This window comes from Neopelma chrysocephalum, unplaced genomic scaffold (genome assembly GCF_003984885.1).
Source record: "Neopelma chrysocephalum unplaced genomic scaffold, ASM398488v2 Primary Assembly neopelma1_26, whole genome shotgun sequence".
Lineage (NCBI taxonomy): Eukaryota > Metazoa > Chordata > Aves > Passeriformes > Pipridae > Neopelma > Neopelma chrysocephalum.
Genome location: NW_020897695.1, coordinates 9,328,415 through 9,350,322, shown reverse-complemented (window position 1 = coordinate 9,350,322; position 21,908 = coordinate 9,328,415). Strand labels below are relative to the sequence as shown.

The 21,908-nt window shown below is 37.1% G+C and overlaps 1 protein-coding gene across 1 annotated transcript in view; it reads left to right on the top strand.

The window, feature by feature from the left end:
- OSBPL10 (oxysterol binding protein like 10) overlaps positions 1–21,908 on the top strand; it is a 118,571-nt gene that overhangs the window by 34,648 nt on the left and 62,015 nt on the right. Inside the window, exons 3-4 of the mRNA XM_027675451.1 lie at positions 429–508; positions 12,015–12,206. Coding sequence (XP_027531252.1) covers positions 429–508; positions 12,015–12,206 — 272 coding nt within the window. The remainder of the gene's footprint in view (positions 1–428; positions 509–12,014; positions 12,207–21,908) is intronic.

Here is a 21,908-nt window from a genome sequence, read left to right as displayed (position 1 = left end):
GTTTCTGGGGAACTGGTAGCTTATCTGGTAGCTGACTGACAGCCTGAGTGTAGAGCTTTTACTGATTTAAAAACTGTGGTGTGGCCCTTGTCCTTCACAAAAAGAGACAATTAAAACAAAAGTGGATGAAAAATCTAAAACAAAAAAGTCATCTAGAGGTAGTTCTGCTTTTACTAACACTTGGAGGAGATAACTGTGAGGAAGATTTGTAAGTTCATCTCTTCCATCTGGCCACAGCCTCCTAAGTTCGGGCTTCCATGTTTTGTACTGAAAAACCTGAGCATAGTTAAGTAGCCTAAGTTAGAATTTATACTGCTTTCTAATCAGTAAATAATCTTTCCCCCCTCTGCCCTACTCCATCACCTCTTGTGCTAAAAAAGAGTATTGATTTATGTGTGATCCCCTGCATTTTCTTGTTTCTATTTTAGCTGCTGATGCAAAGGAGAAACAGTACTGGATAACTCAGCTTCGATCCTGTGCCAAACATCACAAGGAAGGTAATTCTAAGGTAAATAATTGAGTGGAAGAAATAACTATTGCGTTTTAAGTGGTGTAGGTGAAGAATGGCATGATCTGGATGATAGACTGGCTGTGGTAGTTAGTGGGTTGATATTTAGAGGGTTTTGAATAAAAGCAAGTTGTCATTTGTCACTAACTGGAGCAGACTTAAGTTAGCTGGGCAACCTTAATAAATAAACATCGTCCTATTTATGAGAAATTAATGAAGGGATGGTTAATTCAGTGGCTGGATAAACAGTTTATTAATAAATACCTGTGTGATGTCCTGATTAGTATTTAAAAGTGTTACGTGGTATTAATTTTATTCAATTTTATAAGGTTTAGTGACTTTTATTATTGGAACTTTAGATAGATGTTAGCAGCGGTCAGTCTTTGTCTTCTTTACTAAATCTGAAAGAGATCATCATATGATGATGGTTTTGGTGTTAATCTGGTCTCACACACAAAAATTCCCGCTTTTCAGTCCTTGAAGCATTTCTGTTGATATTCTTACGAGAATGAAAAATATTGCTTTTCTCATGACTAGTTGTTTGCTATATTAAAAAGAAAAATGTGTATAACAGCAAGCTGAAAGGATTTCTCCTTGCTCCAAGATGTTAAGAATATCAGTGTTATGTTAGCTGCAGTCAAAGTTGTGATCCTGAATATCTTTGAAAGCTGGATTTTGAGAAGATGAATAGTATTTTGAGGAGACTGCCATTTATTGAAGCGAGTGAAGTAAAGCCAACCTTTTGTTGTTTCTTTTGAGTGATGTGGACCTGTCAGGAAGCAAATGTGGTATAAGTAAAACCCTTTTCAAAGAAGACTTAAATACCTTGAGTATTTCAGTACTTTTAAAATTCTTATGCATACCAATTCAATATGGTTTTTATATAGCTGTGGCCCAGTTACTCAGAAAGATGCAACTCCACTTGTTTGGGATACTCTTACAGTTGCTGTTGATTTGCAGGTCCTGTGCTAGATAGAGATGGTAACTGTTTATGCTCAGTTGCCATCAATGAATTATTCCTCAATAAGTTCTCTGGTCACTTCTTGAACCTATTTAAATGTTTAGCATCTGCAGTGTACTGTGTTGAGGTAGTAGAATTGCTGTTCAGTATATATGATATCGGAGACTTGTGTAATGGCATACTGATTCTTCTACTCTCTCTTAATTTCTGTAATAGTTCTTAATACTAGGTTTGTTTTTATCCTTTTGCCTGCTCCTGAAAAATAATTCTGTAGAGGTGTCTATTTTAACAGCACAGTCTCATTCTAGAATGGCAGTAAGTGAGTTGAAGCTGATCTATGTGTAAGTGAAGTTTGTATCATTTTTCCTCCTTAGGTAAAAACTGTTGCACTTAGTAATAATTTATGTTCTGAATTTTTCATACTACCTGTCCATGTTGAGCTCCTACAGTAGTAGTATCTGCATATTTTGATGTGTTCTAAATTGGTATGTCAAGAGAAAAATCTTGGTGTCATAATGGTGAAAATAAGTAACAATTAGTAATAGAACCAAATAGAATTTTAGAAATTATCAGGAAATGAACAGGGAACAAAAGCGATAATACTTAGACTGTTCTAACTCTGTCAAATACTTGTCATGAATACTTTTATCAGTCCCCTTCCATTTCTGAAATGGAAAGTTGTAGTGGGGGAAAGTACTTTTCATCACATTTATTATTCTTCTGTACAGGATGAACTCTGTGATGAAATTTGACTTCATTGTACTCTTTGTTTTTCTGATGATGGGAAGGGAAAGGGCAAATCGGGGAAGTATAGTGTTAGTAAGTGCTCTGCAGTGGCTGGATAGAAAGTATTTCCTAGCTGCTAATAATAATGTCAATATGGGGAACCTCAAAGAAAAGGAGCTGAAAAAAAGGTTCAAAATAAAAGGAGGTGAATGAAAACTGGAGATTATTTTGGGATGCTTTGGATGCCAAAAATATATATAGATTTGAAAAGCATTTGAAAGGCAAAATGTTTTTTGAGAGTCTTGACTAAATGAGTGGGAGGCTATTAAATACAAAGACAACATCTGTCACAGAAGATCTAAGACACATCTTTTAGAAACAGGAAGGGCTTATAATGGGGAGCATCTCTCTGGACTACTTTTTGTACTATTACATAGTGACCTACAACTGCTGTGGGTTTTTTTCTGGTTCATAGGCTCATTGTCCAAGAAAATAAAAGGATTTCCTTGACTGAGGGGTGGTGGACACATGTAACTGAGGAACTAAATGAAAGATTATTTTAGACAGCAGGAAGAGGGTTCTTGCATTTTTCTTAGAAGACTGATGAGTTAGAGAAACTTGGCCTAGGAACCTGGAGTGTAGATGCATTTTGGTTGACGGATGTGTTTGGTATAGATACATTTTAATTGGCTTGAATCTACTGAGTATAAAATAGAAATGTTGAAGAAAACTAAAATATTTTTCTTAGTTCTGTGTTGCAAATCTACATCTAAAATCAGACTAGGTCACTTTTCACTTGAAATGTTTGTTAGTGAAGCACTCTATTTTCTACTAAGCCACAGAGCAAACAGAAAATTTATATATTCTGTATCTTTAAACGTAACAGTCCAGAAAATGAAATGTTGGGAATTTATGCACTTCAGGCAAGACCACTCATGCCTCCGCTTCTTACTCCAGAAGTGGACTGTACTTGAAGCAACATTGTGCTTACCTGTTCCTAGGAACCTTTCTTTTGATAAGATTTATCTCTTTTTCAATATACTTTTTTCCTTTTCCCCCTCCTATTTTCTCAGCATTAGAGTATTAACTGAGGGGTATATTTTCCCTGGCTTTAGCATTGCATATAGTGCTAACTTAGATTTCATCTGCAAGTAAGTTTTAGAACTTCTTACTGCTTTTCCCTATAAAAGCAAGGGATAAAAAGCATGAATGCTACAATGATTAGGGTTGGGAGATCAGATATTGGTTACAAGGGAACAATACTTCACAGAGACTCCAGAAACTAGAAAAAATGCATTTCTATTACTTCTTTTTTTATTTTATTTTTTTATTTTCCTCAAAGTTTCTTACTTCAAAACCACTGCCTAGTAGGAGGTAAGAGAAGCAAGAACTGCTTCATTTCTTGGTTGATTTTTTTTTTTCTTTCTCTTATAGATGAAGGTACTTTAGTATAATGATTATTAGCGTGGGAGTGGAAACATGCTCTTTGAAATAGTTTAAATTTACATAAACTAGTGTTCTGCTGTTTTTAGCCACCTTACTGTTTCTTTTCTGTTGGGTTTAGGGACTGGAATTACATCAAAAGGTCTGTAATGACACAGAGAAGGGTACATGTTTGACTTCCTTTCGCATAATGGAGGACTTGACAAAAATTCTGCATTTTTGGATTTTTTTAAAATAGCTCTACCATTGATAGCCCCTGGCAGCAGGGCTGGATCTCCTTACTCCTCCCTCTCCCCCTACCTTGAGGGCTGTAGTAAGTGGTAACTGCAAATTCAGTCTCTCATGGTGCTGTTATGAACAGGCAGGTAGATACTTATGTGTTTTAGGCTTCTGGAGTTTGAACAGAATCCAAGCTCTGTCTCTGCTGGGAACAGCATCTGGAAAGTTGGAGACTGAGTGTTTGCTCCCAGTTTCTTCTACAACTTAAACTCACCTTTTTCACAGGAAGACTGAGACAGAAATTTCTAGAGGTTCTTTAGGAGTCATACACTTGAGAAGGAGATGGAATGGGAAGTGAAAAATATGCAGTGAGGGGTATGTTTAATTTTATGCAAGTGTGATACAGTTTAAGTGTGAAAAAACCATGGGATAACCAGGCAAGCAGTGGGAAGGTTCCCAGGAATGCCAGCGAAGCTACTCTTAGCATCAAGTCTTTCATACGGGAGAGAGAACACATTTTTAAAATCTTGATTAAATATTAACGGACAGAAATTCATAGGAAAATGTGATGATTTGGAGGATGTTTTTCAAAATTGAAGCTGTCACTGTTCCTGAGAAATATTCATAGAAGAGCATTCGTTCTCCCTGCACTGGATCTATATCAGCAGTAGTTTCCTTTCTTTTTCAGAGCTACTGCCTGCTTCAAAATGCTACCTAATGACTTGCTGTCCTTGCTGTCATTAAAGCTTCAGCTGGGGACTGGAGTGATGGAGGAAATTAAACAGAGAAGTGATTAAAAAAAAAAAGGAAAGAAAAGGTTGTATACTAATGACTAAATTTAGTTGCATCCTAATGAATGGTCCAATGGTCCAAAGCTAACAAGTGCATGTAACACAAGCTAAGTCTGTGACTTTGTTTTAAATAAATTTTACATCTTAATGATAAAAAAAGCAGTAAAAGGATTGTCTTCTCTGGCAAATAATTCCCATGTTGTCAGATAGTCTTAATGTTCTTGGTATTCCCATACAAGTCTCATTTCACTTAATTACAGATTGCTCAACCTCCACAAGTGCCAAATCACACTTTATTGGAAGAAATCTTGTATGTCTGGGTAGGATTGCTGGGTTTTTTTAGACGATTTGAAGTGAATATTTTGTACAAGTTTTAATTAAAGCATTAGTCAAATTTTAATTCAGTGATGTAAAATGCTTTCAAGAAGGAGTAGGCTTATGCATAATTTCTGTGGTAACTTCCAAGAATAATTTTGTATCCATAAATTGTCACAAGCTTGTTAGTTCTTCTGTTTCATACCTCTTTTTTCTTGACTGTACAATGATGGTGGCTGTAAAAGCACTACTAAAAACAAACACACAGGTTTTTATACCAGCTCTTAATTCCAACGTGTGGATCAGTTGCTGGGTTTGCATATAACCCTTTTATAACTCAGTGTGTACGTATCAGGAACGTGACAGGGAACAGAAGCCTTTATCTTGGGAAGTAGCTTCTGTCTTAAATTATGCTCAGGTGGTAATTTTCAGGTGGTAAATCTGTGCTAGAATAAGGAGATAGACTCTCCCTTTTTCCAGCTTCTGGTTTGGAGCAGCACAGTGAGCTATATATAATAAATATATGGCCTAGTGGTTAGCATGCAGGACTCTCACCGCTGTGACCCAGGTTCGATTCCCGGTCCCCCGGGCAGATGGAGCCCGTTAGCCCTGTGAGGCCATCCATCTATGAGAAGGTCACTCTAAACAAACCTACGTCCTGAGGACCTCACTGCCATTGTCCAAGCTTGCTTGGCCCCGGCAGATGAACCTTAGGATTAAAGGGTGGGCTCAGTTCAGCGCAGGCTGTGTCTCACCTAAAAAATCCATTGCGCAGGCTGGAAAGGTAAAAGACCCTTCCCCAAATCTTCGTTCGCGAAGACTGGCCGTTAAATTACAGTCCAGTTCCCTTCCTTCTGCTGCCACCCTTTGTATGGGCTTTGTTATGTTTCTGTTTCTGTGTTAATTTGGACATCAGAAACAGAAAAAATGGTGTCCTACTAAAAAGGACTTAGCTCTCTGACCAGCTCACTGGGGAATGTGTTTCTTCATCTCTGGTTCTCTACCGGTTTAACTCCCTGCAGCGGCTCTCCATGAGGTCCAATGGGCCTCAGAGCTAGCATGGAAAAATGGTGGAGAAAAAAGTCCAAACCTGCCCCTTTCAGTGCCAATTGTGGTAGCAGTTTAGCTGTAATGTGAAACAGCACCTGCAGTAATGCCTCAACGTTTAACATTTTTATCAAATCCTTATGAGGCAGATTTGTAATTTTTCTCAACACCTGGAAGAATGGTTATCATAGATCTTTGGTTTTTATTGGGTTTCTTCTTGCCTTATTAATGAATGACCACAGATATACTTTTACATTTCTAAGTGGATTATTGACTGGATGTTTTTAACATTTGCATGATACCTGTTTTCATAAAGCTACATTAGTGAAAATCTCAAGTCTTTGAGAGTGCTATTTGGTTCTTCCATGCACATCAAACCTCTTTTCCTTTTGAGCTTCACTCTTCTCTCTGTTGGTATGCTTGTCTGCTTCCTCTTCTCATCACTGACCTATAGAAGTCAACTAAAGAATGGCACTTCTAATTAAAGCATGCTTTGAAATTCTTGCAGTAGTGAGGCTGAGAAGGAAGCAGTGCTTGTCTGTAGATTGGTGTGTATTTGAGATCTTTTTTTCCCCCCTTTGGAAGCTTCATGAAGATAAGAGTTGCTCACAGCTCTCTGCTGCTTAAATCCTTCTACAGAAATGGAAGAAAATCTATTTAGGGCTGAACATGAACTTGCTCAAATTATTCTTGATGAAGAAAAGATTTTATGATTGAATTATTACCATAGTCTCTTGCTTAAAAATAGATTGCCTTACTGAAGATGATGAAGCACAAGAACATTCAGTCAGAAAAGTTAGTACCATAGATGATGCTTGACAGAAATGTGCAAAACATATCATAAGCTGGTCCCTTTGCAGTGCTGAAGTTTGAATGTTATGTAGATTCAGTCATTTGCATTTTAATATTTGTGAATTATTATAATGTAAATCAAAGAGAACTCTGTCCATATTTGTCTTTTATCAGTGTTTGTTTACTTGAGATGCATTGGAAAAGAAGTAGATGAGAATTAAAAAACTGAATGGTGGTGTCTCAAAATTGTAATTACTTTTTGATAGTATGTGACTTCTCATAGCTCTAAAGCTGCATGCAGGGATTGGTTCTGTGCTGTGTATATGCAGAGGAGTAAAGGAATGTCATTTCAGTATTTATTATTCTGAGGAAAACATCTGTGGCACAGTGCCTGTGAAAATGATGATTATCAACCATAAACAGATATGACAGTTCACTTCAGAAATTATTTTATTGATCTCTGGAACATTGCATTTACTTTCCAAAATAAACAAAATTGTTTGCTTCTGGTAAATGGTGAAAAACACTTCAGCTTCTTTGTGAACAAGAAGGGCAATCTCTAGGGAGAATGAGTCATGAAAACAGTACAGTTGGAACTTACTGTTCTACAACTATTTTAATTGTTAGGTTTTTTGATATCCTAGTGGAAGCCTTCATTTTCTACTTTTTTTATCTGAGGGATGGACAGTCTACTAAAATAAAAATCTTAACCCAAATCTGTATTAGCTAAGCATACTTTAGCTAGCTTTAGGTCATAAAACCAAGATGAACACAAGTTACAAATTAATCTTTTATTAGCTTTTTTATTATTCTTTTATTGGTTTCATTTTATTAGCAGGCAAACTGTTAGAGCAATAGTAAAGTGTAGCCTCAGGGAAGAATATTTGTAATCCTTTTGGGATGCTTCAGCCTGTGGATTTCTTGACTCATTATTGGAACCATGCATTACTAATTGTTGAAGAGCTTATGTCTTCCTTTTCATCAGACTTTTCGCTATCTTTTTATTTACTTGTTTGCAAACCAGAAAGCAGTGAGACCAAAGAAAATGATATGTGGTAATGATTGGAGAGACAGATCAGTCATACAAGCAGCTCTAGGGGGAAGAGCAGGGGATTAGGAATAAAGATCCATCAGTTACTGTCATTGCTTTGATTTCCTGCGAGAGTGACTTTGATGACTGTTGTAGTATGATGTGTAATTAGAGTGTTTTTAGCAGTGAAAAACTTCACATAAGTTTTAACGTTATAGCAAAAATGGAAATTTTGATTTTTGCGCAGCTGTGTGTCAGTGCAGAAGGGATGCCTGTCATTCCATGTGTCTAATCTGAAAAAATTCTGCAAAAGACAAGTATTTGGCTGGGACATAGGTGTTGACAATGTGCTGTAAAAATTCAAAACTGCCTAAGGGGCTGTGTGCGCAGTTCCTGGAGAGTCCTCTTCTGACAATGACAGGAAGAAGCTGTCAGAAGGAATTAGATCCCGCCCCCGTCTCCTTGGACTGAGCAGGCACAGTGCTCTGCTGCTGTTTTCTGTGGCAGTGCAGGAGGGGAGTCCAAAAGGTTTTGAGTGGTTGTAAAAGCTGCCTCCTGCAGACATTCCACCTGCACTTAGTGTGTGACTGCTTTTGCAAGTTGTAAGTTGGAAATTTTTGTAGTTATTGTGGGGCCTTGCCCAGAGGTAGTTTCATGGGTAGCCAGTGGTTCTGGTGCTGAGCTCATTTAAGGTTTGTGTGTTATAGATGACCTCTAGAGAATAATCCCAAATTAGGTGATAGAGGATTTGTGTTGTGGGCTGGTGGAGTTTTCTGGCATGTTGGTTGGAAATGTTGGGTCACTAGATGGGTGAGGGGTATGAAGGGACAGAAAATGAAGAGGTGAGGAAAACTTGCTCATAGACCTGTAGGAGCTGATCACTGACCAATGTATTTGACTCTGATACTTGGCACAGAATGTGGCTGTATGTGCTAATTCAGGATTGCCAATCTTCCTGACTGGATGAACTGCATAGGATTGATAACTATCTTGGGCTGAGAGCAGAAGAGGACTCCAGCAGAGGTTCACTGGTTATGTCCTCTCCCTGAAGATCCCATAGCTCTATTGTAGGGCAAGGGATGGAGCTGAGTGTCAGGCACACCAGACAGTGGGATATGGTCAGCCCTTGCTAGGCTATGTACTTATGTATGTAGAGATTTGAGTTTACCTAGTGTACGTGAAGAGGCAGCCTTCTTAAGCAGCACCCACTACCCATGCACTGTTTTTTCTGATTTTTCTCTTCTGCTTCACCGATCCCCAAACTCCATGCCCTAAATGACTGTCTACCAAGAGTTGCTGTAGGCTGCCACATGCCTTTGCAAAACTTTATGAAGAGCCATCTTAAATACACTGTGGTTACACAGACTGTTTATTCTGCCTCTAGTCATAGTTTATGAGTGTCGATGATGTAGCCCAGTGAATTGTGATATGAACTAGGGAAAATTTTGTGTGGAAAAAAAAAGGTAATCGGAATTAAGAGACTCCTAAAGTGATGAGCGTGTCTATTTTTGGGAAATGTGTTCGTTACTTACTTGTGATACAAAACCAGTTAAAAAAATTGCAGCTAGCTAGCAGCTTTTGTACGAATAGTTCACTGTCAAATTTATGACTCCCAAACCTAAGTGGGGTTTGGTGAAAGGCATATCATGTTAGTTGGCATGGGAGAAAATGTGTGGCACGAGCTGCAGTCAAGATGTGATCCATGGGTCAACTGCAGGTAATTCACTGCAGTTTGAAACACTGTCTTGAGGAAAAATAGCATTGCATTGCCAAATAATATCATTGATATAGATATTGACTTTAGAATACACGTGCTTTTCAATTTATGAACATATATCTCGGAGTGTGCATGTTAAATGAGATTGTTTGGAAACTGCTTTTTTTTTTTGAAAGCTGACTCTTTCCTAGAATTCTTTCCTGATTTTGTATTTAAGCAGAAACAGTGCCTGGATTTTTCTGTATTAGTTTTGTGTTACTTTCGTTATCTGCAGATCTAAAAGTCTCCCCCAAGAAAATCAAAACATAATAAAACTTCACTTCTCACAGAATATTGTTTTCTTTTAAGCAAACTAATGGCTAAACTCACTGTTTTACATTGCTGCTGTTTATCAGGGTTTTAGGATCTGTTTAGCTATATGAAAGTAGCAGCCATGTATTTTTAATATTGTGATTGCATGATACTAGAATGTCAGTGATTCTCAAAAGATTTAATCTTAAAAACAAAATAACTTTTTATTAATCTGGAAGAGAAGTTGATTTTATGATGAAAAATATGAAGTTATGTTGTTCTTCCTTTGCACCCTAAATGTAGTTTAGAAGTAGTTTGATGGTAGTCAGTTTAAAAACCAAACATCAGTGAAGTATATTCTGCTATTATATACTAGGAATACCCTTTTTCTGTGAAACTTGTATTAAAAAAGGAAATTCAGTCGCACCCAGTTTCCCTCATCCCATTGTTTCTCCCAAATACCTTTTCCTCTGCCTCTTATTTTAATTGTAGTTATGTCTAAGCAATGCTCTTTCAAATGGAAGATGAATTATAAACCTGGCAACCTTCTGTGCCGTTCTGACAAATTAGAGCCCGTGCTGCTTTTTTGCCTTAGCATCAAATCCAGTTTAAATGCAATTGTGATTTATCAGCCAGGATGGGTAATTTTTGAACAGATGCTTATTATTATAATCTTATTGGCCATGGTAGCAAAGAATATATTAATTTCAAAAACAGTCAGACCGTCATTTCTTGGAAGTGCCTGTAAAATTTTAAGTCCAGACCAATGGAATAATAATTTTTTCTGTGAGATTAGCAACTCTTTGCACAATGGCAATGTGATAACCCATTTTTTTAAACCTTCAGATACCTCAGAAAGTCTAAAGTCTAGTTTTATGTGAGGGTGGCAGAGGGACTGTGTAATTTATTTCTCTCTCTCCTTGGCAGTACCAGATAATCTGCCTTGTCCTTTACAGTCAGTGTAGAGGTAACATGAGGCCTGACTTTAATTCCAGTATTGGTTGGTGCCTGTCCACCTTAGATTTAAAGTCTTTTAATGGAATTACCACCGAATTGTGAAAATTGACCCGTAAGAGATAAGAAGAGAGATTTGTACCCAAGGAATACTTTTGTACACTTGCCAGCAGACCTCATGTTGATGGTAGCTGGCTTAGCAATGTTGTAGGCTGCCATCATTACCCGTGCAGGGTTTGGAGGAGAGGTGAAACAGTGTTTCACCCATGAGGCTTTATATTTACTGCACTGTCTTAAAAGTGCTACTAAATGTCACTGTCTAAACTGATTTGTGTTTAATGAGATAAAAGTTACTCTGTTTGAGTTTTAACTTTACAGATGCAATCAGCAGTTCAAATAGAAGCGAAAAACTCTTTTATATTGCACTTTTATATATGATGTCCCATGGTGTTCTAGTGCCCATCTGTGCTTGATTGAGAATTACTGTCCCATAGACCTCCAGGAAAACTTGTGTTTGAAGTCTGCAGAGAACAAATGAGATGGCAACACTGACAGTTAGATAAAAAAAAAAGTTCTGAATGTTCTGACTGATTTTTATAGGTTGTATGTTAAAAGTATTCATACGCAGATACTGTTGGAGATTTATTTCTGGCCTTTTTTGTAAATAGGGTTTATCTCAAGCTTACTCCAAAATGTGTTGATGTTTTTAAGCTATTTTTTGTTTAAAATGTTAATGTTTAATTGTTGTGTCTTGCCAAAATGGCACCTCTGATGTTAAAAAAAACAAACATTATGCTGTTTCAGATGTTCATCAGGTGAAAGCCTTTTTTCTTCTTTGCTGTTCACACCAGTTTGGTGAATTGTAGGTCAGTGGTTTCATAAAAAATATTTGTGCTGGCATTGTTATTACTGTCTGCAAAATCCTTCCTAAGCTTTCCTAAAAAGTAAGATTGTAAGAACTTAGTGGCATGTTATTATGTAAGAATCTGTGAAGATTTTTGTGAAGGACAATTTCAGGCAAGCCAAGAAACAAAGGCAATAGCTCTAATGTTTCCAAGAACATCTCTGCTGAGCAATGCAGATTGTTCAGAAAGAATATAGCAGTTACACCTCCAGATTAGGTTTGTGAGGAAAGTAGAACAACACGGATCTGTAGCCTGAATTGTACATTATTACTTGTGTAAAGGTTGGTAATATCACCATCCCGTTGCTTGTTCTAGAACATTTCATCGTCACGAAGTAGAAGCTCATCTCTGCTGCCGCCTGGGACAGTTAATTCTGCATCTCCCAGTGGCCAGAAACACATGAGTCAAAGTGGGCCAACCGTTGTAACCATCACACATCACAAATCACCTGCAGCCGCTCGAAGAGCAAAGAGCCAGCGATCTGGTCAACTCAATGAAGTCAGAGAGGTAAGAGAGAAAAATCTGCTGTTTTGCTGAAGTGCTTACTTTGCTTTAGAGTAAGAAATGGAGTCTGAGAAGCCAACGATTCTCTTTGTTTCCTACTTTGTTTGACTGCACTGTTTTGATCCCTCCTCTCAGCAAGAGGTGGTCTTTAGTTCTGGTTCAGCTTCAGGTCAGGTGTATCCAGACTTTTTTATGCTGATGTTAAAATTAGTATGCACGCATGCTTAAAAATGAAGTAGAGTGGCTGCAGCTCCCAGACTTTGCAGTAGTGTTGCACTACTGAAGGAACATCTCTTTGAAGCTGCGTGCAGCAAAACCTTTCAGGTTGCAAAGTGGGCCCTGAAGCCTTTAAATATAACTGGAAAAAAGTACTTTAAGTCTGATGAATGTATGTGAACGAAGGCATAGTTCCCCAGACTCAGCAATTTGTTCCTATGTGGCTGTAGTCTTACCTTTGTTGTCAAGTTTATATTGCTGGTCTTGTGATGGAAGAATGCTTTGTCTGTATCAAATGCGTGAAAACCAAACAAGAAAGCATATTTATTTCAAAGCCTATTTACCAGTGTTTAAGAAGTATAACTTGTATACTAATTTAAGTCTGTCTTCCAGACAACAAAAATAGTACAGAGTTTTAAGCTTAAATAGTATGCTAGATTTTCACAGAACTCACTTTCATCTTTCATTCCTTATTATTTTTTTGTTTGTCTTTCATGTTAAGAATTTGAATAAATTCTCGGTGTGTGCTCACAATGAAGACTTAAATCGCGCATCCTGATGAAGAATGCTTGTTTTTATTTTGGTTAACACTAAAAATGAAGAGCTCATTGTCTGAATGTCACCCACATTTTCTTTCCATTATAAAAAACACACCTCTCTTTGTTTATAATGAAAGTATCCTGTCTTTGTCTACCAGTCATCTCCTCAACTTGTTTCTAGCATACTAAGTGTATTTACTCTCAGGCTGTATTCAGAGTGCACCTTAAAGCCATTAATAAAACAAACAGTGGGAGTTGTTGTAGCTTTGTCAAATGAAGCTGTGTAAGGCTGAAGGGAATTGAAAAGAGAGTGTTAATATATGTGCTGATCATAATAAGTTGAGAAGGGAAAAAATCATTTGCAAAGAACTACGCTTGGAAGAATTAAATACTAACCTATAGTAAAACAGTGAATAAGTGGCCAGGTATCATCCCTGCAGAAAACGCTTGTGCATTGCTGACTGATTTGTTTGCAGTGTATTGCAATGGGATGTCATTCCAAAAACGTAAATATTACAGGACTTTAAACTGTAATGATGGAAGGTAATTATTTTGCTCTGCTTAATATGAGTGATACTTCACCTGCAGCACCAGTTCCTGTTGGAGGGCTGCAAAAAAAAAAAAATCTTAGGCATTGAAGATGCTGCAGTGTTTGAAGGTGAAAAGAAATTAGTGCTTTTCAGGGAGTGGAAAATGGTACTAAGATAAACGATGCATAAGAAAATTTTATAAGGCGGTATGTGAAGTTTACCTTTTTGTGTATTGGATATTTTTTTTTCGGTGGGGTAGTTCTTAAAGAAGAGGATAACAGTGTAAAAATCAGACCTTATGCCCTCTTTTCCAGTCTTGCGTAAAAAGTGGCTGCTTGACTGCTTGATGTTATTTCCATCTTGTGAAGGAATAAGTGCAGTTTTTCCAGATTAAGGAAGCAGATTTTATTTCAATGGCACGGTCTGTGCATTTCCTTCTCCCCCTTTTTCTGGAGGGAATCAATAGACTTGGGTATGTGCTACCTGTTTTTTAAGGGAATGTTGATGTTCCTTGTATGAGTCAATTGGTGACTCTTAGATCTACCCTCATGTGTTAAATTTATCAATAAAGAGGTGGGTCCAGAGTCCTTCACTTAAAGTGCACTTAATTCTGTTCTAGTCCTATTTTTTAATCTGAAGTGAGGAGAAATAGGAACCAGAAGTACAATAAGGTAGAGTTAATCCCTTCCTCAACACCCAAGTCTTTGCTTTTTATTTGGAAGTTGTTTGGTATGATTTGGATGAAGGGAAGAGACTACAAAATGATCTATAATGATCAGTGTTAGTATTCCCCTGATAGAATGAAGTCATTAAAGCTTTGACATGCAAATAAACTTTCTTTTATGGTACTATAAATAGGACTATGTCAACTAATTTACACCTTGTAAAATACAGTAATCAAATCAATGGAAAGAGTTGATACACTTCTGGAAAATCAGAGGAAGCATGTGTGTTTTAAATTTCTAAACAATGTTATGGTAATGCTACTTTATTATATATGAAATCTGGGAAAAACAAGAGTGCTGCAAAAGAGGCATCCTTCACTTGGGACACGTGGTCTTCACTAGCTTGGACAATGTTCCTGAGAAAGTGTTGAGCTTGAAATTGCTACTCAATTCTGGACTTTCATGATTTGGCTATATTATTTGGAAAAAAGTGAAGTGTATCTCCATGTTGCTAATAGGACAAAGTATACTATATTTTATATAATGCAATGATGTTTGGTAATGCTTGATTATTCTTTTCCCCCTTTTTTCCTTTCATAGAAGCAATGTGTTGTTTATTCTTACTTTCTGCGATTTGTTCTGGCTGATTTAATTTTACTCTTACCAGCATAGAGAATATTAGTATAAAACAAATTGTAGCAAAGATGTCCATTTAGCACCAAACTGTCATGCAGAAGTATATAAATGTAGTAAAAGCAACTGTGTAGGGCTTCAAAATGACGCATGTAATAAGTGTTTCTGTTGTTAAATTAGAATTTTACCTTTTTTCAACATTTTGGTAAGTTAAAATTGAGCATAAATATGGAATTTTGACTGCTATAAAAATGTGTGTTTTAATATTCAAGCCTCTTTTGTATGGTGTTGAATTGAAAATGATCTCAGGAGCATTACTTTTCATCATAAGGTAAATTCTTTGCTGTTTAAAATGATATTGTTCTCTTAAATCAGATTTTTGCTTATATTAACGTGATGTTAAAAGTCTGGTCCATACTGATATATGGAATGTTACATCAAAACTAAATTTCAATGTATATTAATTTTGGGAGAGCTGATCTGCCACATGTTGCCCTTTATGCAGAATTATTAAAGATTCTACCTCTTTATTTGGACCATAAATAAGCAGTGCTTTCAACTAATTTTTTAGTAGGTGATTTTATAGTAACCTAAGTCTCTGTGGTCTTAAAATTGAATTCTGTTTTTTAAACTATGCATATTATTATCCTCTTAGAAATTTATAAGAGGTACGCTTGCAGATTTCTTTACTGTAGGCAGTTAAAATTAACTGGAACATTAAGCAAAGCTTCCACATCACACTTCATATTAAATTTTAACTGTTACTGAACTAAATAATAGTGGCACACTTCATCTTGGTATGGTGTTTATTTTGGCTGAGGCTGTTAGTATGACAATTGTATGATCTCTGCCAGTGTTACCATTGTTGTTAAAGAACCAGGAATTGCAGTGTGAAAAAATTTTGTAGCAACTTATATTAATTATTTACAGAAGTCTAGAGAAATTAAATGGAGTTAACTAAAAGAAGTTCAGAGAAATATTTCTTCTCACAATATTAAAAAGTCAGTGAAGGAATTTCTGATCATTTCGAAATCTGATCCCTTTGAAATCTCGTTTTATGTGACAGTGGGCAGTTCCAGAATTTGACAGTCCTACTGCTTCTTGCATGTCCTTTTCTATGTATAAATATGGTTACCATTTGATTCCTGCATGAATTAGGCAGCCAGGTGATAGTTCTTTGCTTCCTCCCTTACAATATAGGAACCTGCACCTAGGGCTTCCTCGAGTGAGGTTCACCAGCAATTTTGTGTGGGCTGCAAGTGTCCAATTTTATGTGGTTACTAGGAGAAGGAGATGATTCTAAAACACTAAGGATTTTTCAAGCGAGAAGTGAATGTCTTCAGGTCACTGTAATATTTGGATAGCAAAATTAGATACTGTGGTTAGCTACTGTTAGCAGAAAAGGCTGTTGTCTGTGGAGAACTGTTATGTTGAAGAATTATAGCACTGCACAGGCAGCATTGTAGATGAAAAAGGAGATGCAGTACTTCAGTCACTTGGGGAGGCATTCAACTTGTGGGACTTTCACATATGTGAACATGCGAACACATACACTAAGCTGTATTTTGGTGTTAAAGCTTTGTAGTCGGTGTTGAAACTGGTACTGGGGGAAATCCTGATGATTTTTGATCTATGCCAGATTTTACTTTTCAGCTTTGAAAAAGTCAAGTTTTGCTTTTTATTTCACGTCAATGGATAAGGTCAATCTAGTGTGAGTTGTAGCAAAAAGAATGCTGTAAGTCTAGATGTTTGGCATAATCTTGAGGTTCTGCAAGGTTGTGCAATAAGGGCGCATGAAAAAAGTTGATTCAGCTCCTTGAACAGGACATCATGCATAAACAGTGTGAAGTATGCACAAAGAACATTTAAAAAATCCTGCTAATAATTGAAGTGTTTTTGAAAGGCTGTGTCTAATTTTGTGTATAACTATTTCTGTGTAAATAGGGAAAAGTGCTGTATACTAGATCATTGCTTTCACTGGCAGTTCTTACCTTGATTTTGGAGTGTAGGAAGATGAGAGCTAGCTTTGTGACAAAAGTGACCTTCAGGCCTGCATGAGTAATAAATCAAATATTTACTTTTAGGAGATGAAAATAGTTTCATCATGTTCACCTAAGGGGTGGATGTAACATGGACTGCTAAACTGTGCTAACTTCAGTCTTTCTGGCCTAGTAATCTAGGTGCTTTATCAGGGGGAGAGTGATAACCATGGACTGTATTTGCAGTAGCACTCCTGAAGTCTGTGCTGCTGTGCCTTTGCTAGTCAGATTTAGAACTAGTCACCTAAAATCATGGCCATTTTTCTTTCCAGACATGTTTTAGTATAAAAGGTGGCTTTGTGATGTTTGTGGCAGTTTATGGTTGATTCTTTTTACTAGAGTCTTCCTGCACTTCAAAACTAGTGTAGTAAATACATTCTACATAGGTTTCTCAGTTGGACTGACCAAGGCATTTCATCTTTAATAGATACTGCAGAAAGTGTTCATACTGTTTCAATTCTGAAATTGGATTGTCCTGTTTTCTGTTCATTTGGAAAAATAACATGATGGTACAGTGAGCGGCAGTTTTGGAAAGGGAGGGGAAAGAACACAGAGGAGTAACCTTTGTTAGTTATAGCTTTCAATTTTTTCTTGGACTTGTATGTAAAATATCTTCCTCCCACCCCCCACTATACATAATAAATTACAGGTAAGGGCTCATCCTATTGATCATCTTTCATCAAGTGTATCGTATCATATGCAAAATAAGTAGTCTATAACTATAGGTGGATGCTGGTCAGAAAATGAGATGTTACTTAATAACACTACGCCTATACTTTATACATATTGTATGGCATGTTTATTTGTTTGCAAACTCACCGTCATTTAATTTTAATTATCTGCAACAGGTAATATGAAAGTGCTTGCAAAAAACTCAAACCAAACCCAGCTGTTTCTCAGAAAGCAATAATTTCTTCTTGGCTAGCAGTAGTGAAGAAATGACAGCAGGAAACCTTTGGGTCAGTTCTGTGTCCATTGAAGTCAATGGAAAGGGAATGAGACCTTAAGCCTTAATTCAGGAGGTGATATTTATTTGGGATAGGACATGCTAGTGTAGGTTATATGACAGCTAGTACTATTTAACTATGTTTAAACACACTTCTCTAATTGAGGAGTACTGTAATACGAATTTGTGTTGTGGATATGTTTAACAGCTTAGTTGTGGCTGAGCTGGCTGATGCTAAAAGGGTTGTTCCCAGCTGTATTTTAACAGGAGCCATTATAATTTGTTTAGGGCCATTAGACCTGTAACAGTAAAAGCCAGTTTCAAACCTAACATGAGGTCTGAAAAAGGCAGCTGCAAGTGCCACCATTGCACTTTCTTCTGAATTGGTCTTGGCCCCAGTTCTAGAAACGTGTGATCCTTTTGCAGCATAGAGAAATGTTCTCCTGGCTGCACAGCAATGTTTGAGTGATTGCCTGTTCTTTGTCTCCTTATAGACAAAAAGAGAATTGAGAGCACGTAGAACAGATGCAGTTATTTGGTACCTTCTGTGGCATTTTGTTTGGAGGCTATTTGACTTGTCTATAGATATCTCATCTCTTATGTCTGTTTATTCTACCTCAAGTTAGTACTGCTAAGATCAATAGAAACTTGTCTCCTTGGGGAGTAAATGGGATATCTAAATCTCTGAAGTGTCAGTCTAGTAACTCCCAGAGTAGTAACTGTGCATGTGCTTATAAAAATTATTCAGTAAATAGCATTAACTGTCTCACTTTGGGGATGAGGAGATGTAAATTGTTGTAATACTATAAACCAGTAGTTATTATCACATAAACATGAGCTGAATTATTTTGTGATCTCTAAGCCTTTACCTTGCATTTACAATATGTTTGAGGACACTAAAAGTGCATATAAGTTACACCTTCCTAAACTACACCTTGTTTCGTGCACTTGATTTTGTATTCAAAGGTTTGAGTCATCCTGGATTCCAGATACCCAGGCAGGGAGAATTAAGGTTGCTATGGGAATCGTAGAGCAAATGTTCTACTAAAATTACACTGTTCGCCCATACAGGTTATGTCAAGAGTGAACTTGGCTCCTTATTTCTGAGATTCCCCCCCAGTGTCCTCCCATCCAAATCTGAAAAATGCAAATAATACAAACATGGCTTCTTTTCATAATTTTTCTTCAGCCTATAGTTTAGTAGTAATTGAGCATGTGCAAAGATGATAATTTTCAATCATTTAATAAATGGCAATTTATAAATTAGGGATAATACAGTGTGTACGATAACTACGTTCAGAGATTACTGCAGCATTCATTTTCTTAAGCAATTACAGAGAAGCTAAGATTACTCTTTACAGTTATTAAAACATTTCATTAAATTTCAAATAAATGGTAGGTTCCCAAGGGAGCTTGAGAGAAGTCAGATTTGAAGGGAATTCAGTCTCCATCTTTTGCGTGCCTTCAAAACTGTCACTTAATTCTGTTTTACTTAAAAAATTCAACTGTTTTATATGCATAAATAAAACAGCATAGAGTATCATAGATGTACCTACATATTTGGAAAACTACAGGGCTGTTTTCTTTCACAATTAAAGCACAAATTTTGCAGTAGTTTCAAGTTAGAGTTCACAGTTGGAAAATGAAGCTTTAAAGAAAACATACTTCAGTAAATCTTTTCTCAGGTTAGAGTATCACATCTCATGGCCTTGCTTTCAGTGTGTGTTTCTGGTGGCTGGCTGCTGCAGCAGTGATTATCACTGCAAACCCAGAACATGACAAGGGGCACCTTCTGCAGCTCTGTTTGTAATGCAAATTATTTCTTCCAAGATACATGGGCTATTTTGTTAGCCCACACTTACATGCTATTTTTATTAAATTAAGTAGAAGATATTTATGAATGTTCTCAGCGGTAATGGATGACAATGTAATATTAGGTGGCTAGCCAAGTTTCAGATATTAAGTACAGAAAGTACTTACATAAATGCCCTCAAGGAGAAAGTAACCATAGAAATGGCACATATATTTTAAGCGTACCATTAAGTTTACATTATTATATACTTTTATTGAGGGGCTTACTATAATCTTCAGTTCCCCGTGTAACACCTAAAGTGCTGTATGCTGCTCTACGAAACTCAAAACATTTTGAGTTTACAACAAACATGAATAGTAAGCACTGTAGTTCTCAGTTATTTAATAAAGACCTGATCTCTAACAGCTTTTGCTACATGCTTGGCTTGCAGGTTTTGAATGCTTTGGAAACTGTGTTACATACATGCTTTTGAGCAGCTGCTTACCTGCTTCTTGGGTACAATTCTGATTTCTGACAACATGCTTTGAAAATACGCTAAGATAATCATAGAATCATAGAATCAGCTGGGTTGGAAGGGACCTCTGGGATCATCAAGTCCAACCCTTGATAGAAACATCTCATCCAACAAGCAAACCAGAATTATGTCTGCCTAAATCTGACATATGCTGTAAAGCAGCTTGGAATTATGGGTTCTAGATGTATATATACCTGTAAATGAGGAATTATTTTTAATTTTTATTATGGTTCATGTATTTGTCTTTTCCCTTTCCCACTGCCCAGGAAGCATGTTCTTGCCCAAATTTCTTAGCATGTTTTTCTGGTGGTATCGAGTGTGTTCTGGGATAAATGCTTGCAGTTTTTCTCAGAGAAAAACCAGTTATCCAACTGCAGTCTGCTTGATAGGTCTAGGCTGGCAGACACAAAACACATGGATTTGTGGGAAAGTTACTGTATAAAGGTACTTCAGCCATATTACAGTATGTCACAAATTGGCTACTCAAAATTATAGTAGTGTATGTTGAATCACTTTGGTGCTGTAAAGTTAATGATGTCAACTTAAACCAGTTGACAGTCAACTTTGGGACGGTATTGGGAAGTCAAAAGGATGGATTTGAAATGCTTTGTCAAAAGCTATAGAGGTACACTTTATTCAAGACTCAGGAATGGCAAGATTAGATAGCCTTGATACTGTCGGCTCACTTGCTTTTCAGAAAACATGAGGGAATTGACTGCAAGATGGGGAAGTAATATGTACTTTGAAAGTCATTCCAGTCTATACTGCACACCTGAGAGTTTTTTAAATGACAGAAACAAAAGTTTGTTTTGTGCTTGGACACTACAAGCTAGGTGGCTAATTGGGAGGAGGGGTAAAAGGATATATAAGCAGTCTTGGGAAAGGGAAAGAGCACTGGAACTGTCCATGAGAAATTTGCATAAATACTGTATGGGATTTTGGACTTCCCCGAGTGGTTGTATGTGTATTTATGTATTCCCAACTGGAATGGAATAATAATAAAAATTTGAAAAGGTTCAGTTACATTTTCTAGCACTAAGTGTTCTAAGCACTAAGTGAGAGGAACCTCCTCATCTTTGAAGCTACTCATATTGAAATGTATAATTTATGTTCAACATGGCCTTTTCTCTTCTGAAGGCTAATTTCACTCAAAGTCCAAACCCCACCTTATATCAATAATATGCTATAGCGTGGTAAACTAATAGAATTTTCTTGTGATTGCTGATGTTGACTTAATGGCTAGCAGCAACCTTTTAAGTGCTCTTTGGAATGCTTGAAATTCACAAATGTGCCTTAATTGCTGGTAATCAAAATACACTTTCCAGCTCTGTGCTGTACCTGTTAACTTCACCAAAGTGATCCTTCTGAACTGTGTAAGAAAAACTGCTACTCAGAAGGGCCCATAGAATAACATCTGCCTATGAGTAATGTTTAATCGCTAAAAATAATGACTTAGCAAGGTATTTTTTATGGTAAAATTGCATAAGAATAATTTCCCAGAAGGTGCTTTTTATAAACTGTGCTCTCAGTGCTGCATTCTGTGGTTTAAAATAGAAGAGTGTACTTCCTGCTTGGCTAGATGGCAGCCAGTTGCCATCGAAGATTTACTTGAATTTGCAGACTCCTTCCTCTTCCTTCTCTGATTTTTGGTTCTTGATCACTGAAAGCAAGGGGGTTCTGAGTCACTGCGGTGGGGGAATGACCTTGGGAGCAACTGTCTGCTTCTCTCCTCTCCTCTCCTCTCCTCTCCTCTCCTCTCCTCTCCTCTCCGACCCTCTCCGACCCTCTCCGACCCTCTCCGACCCTCTCC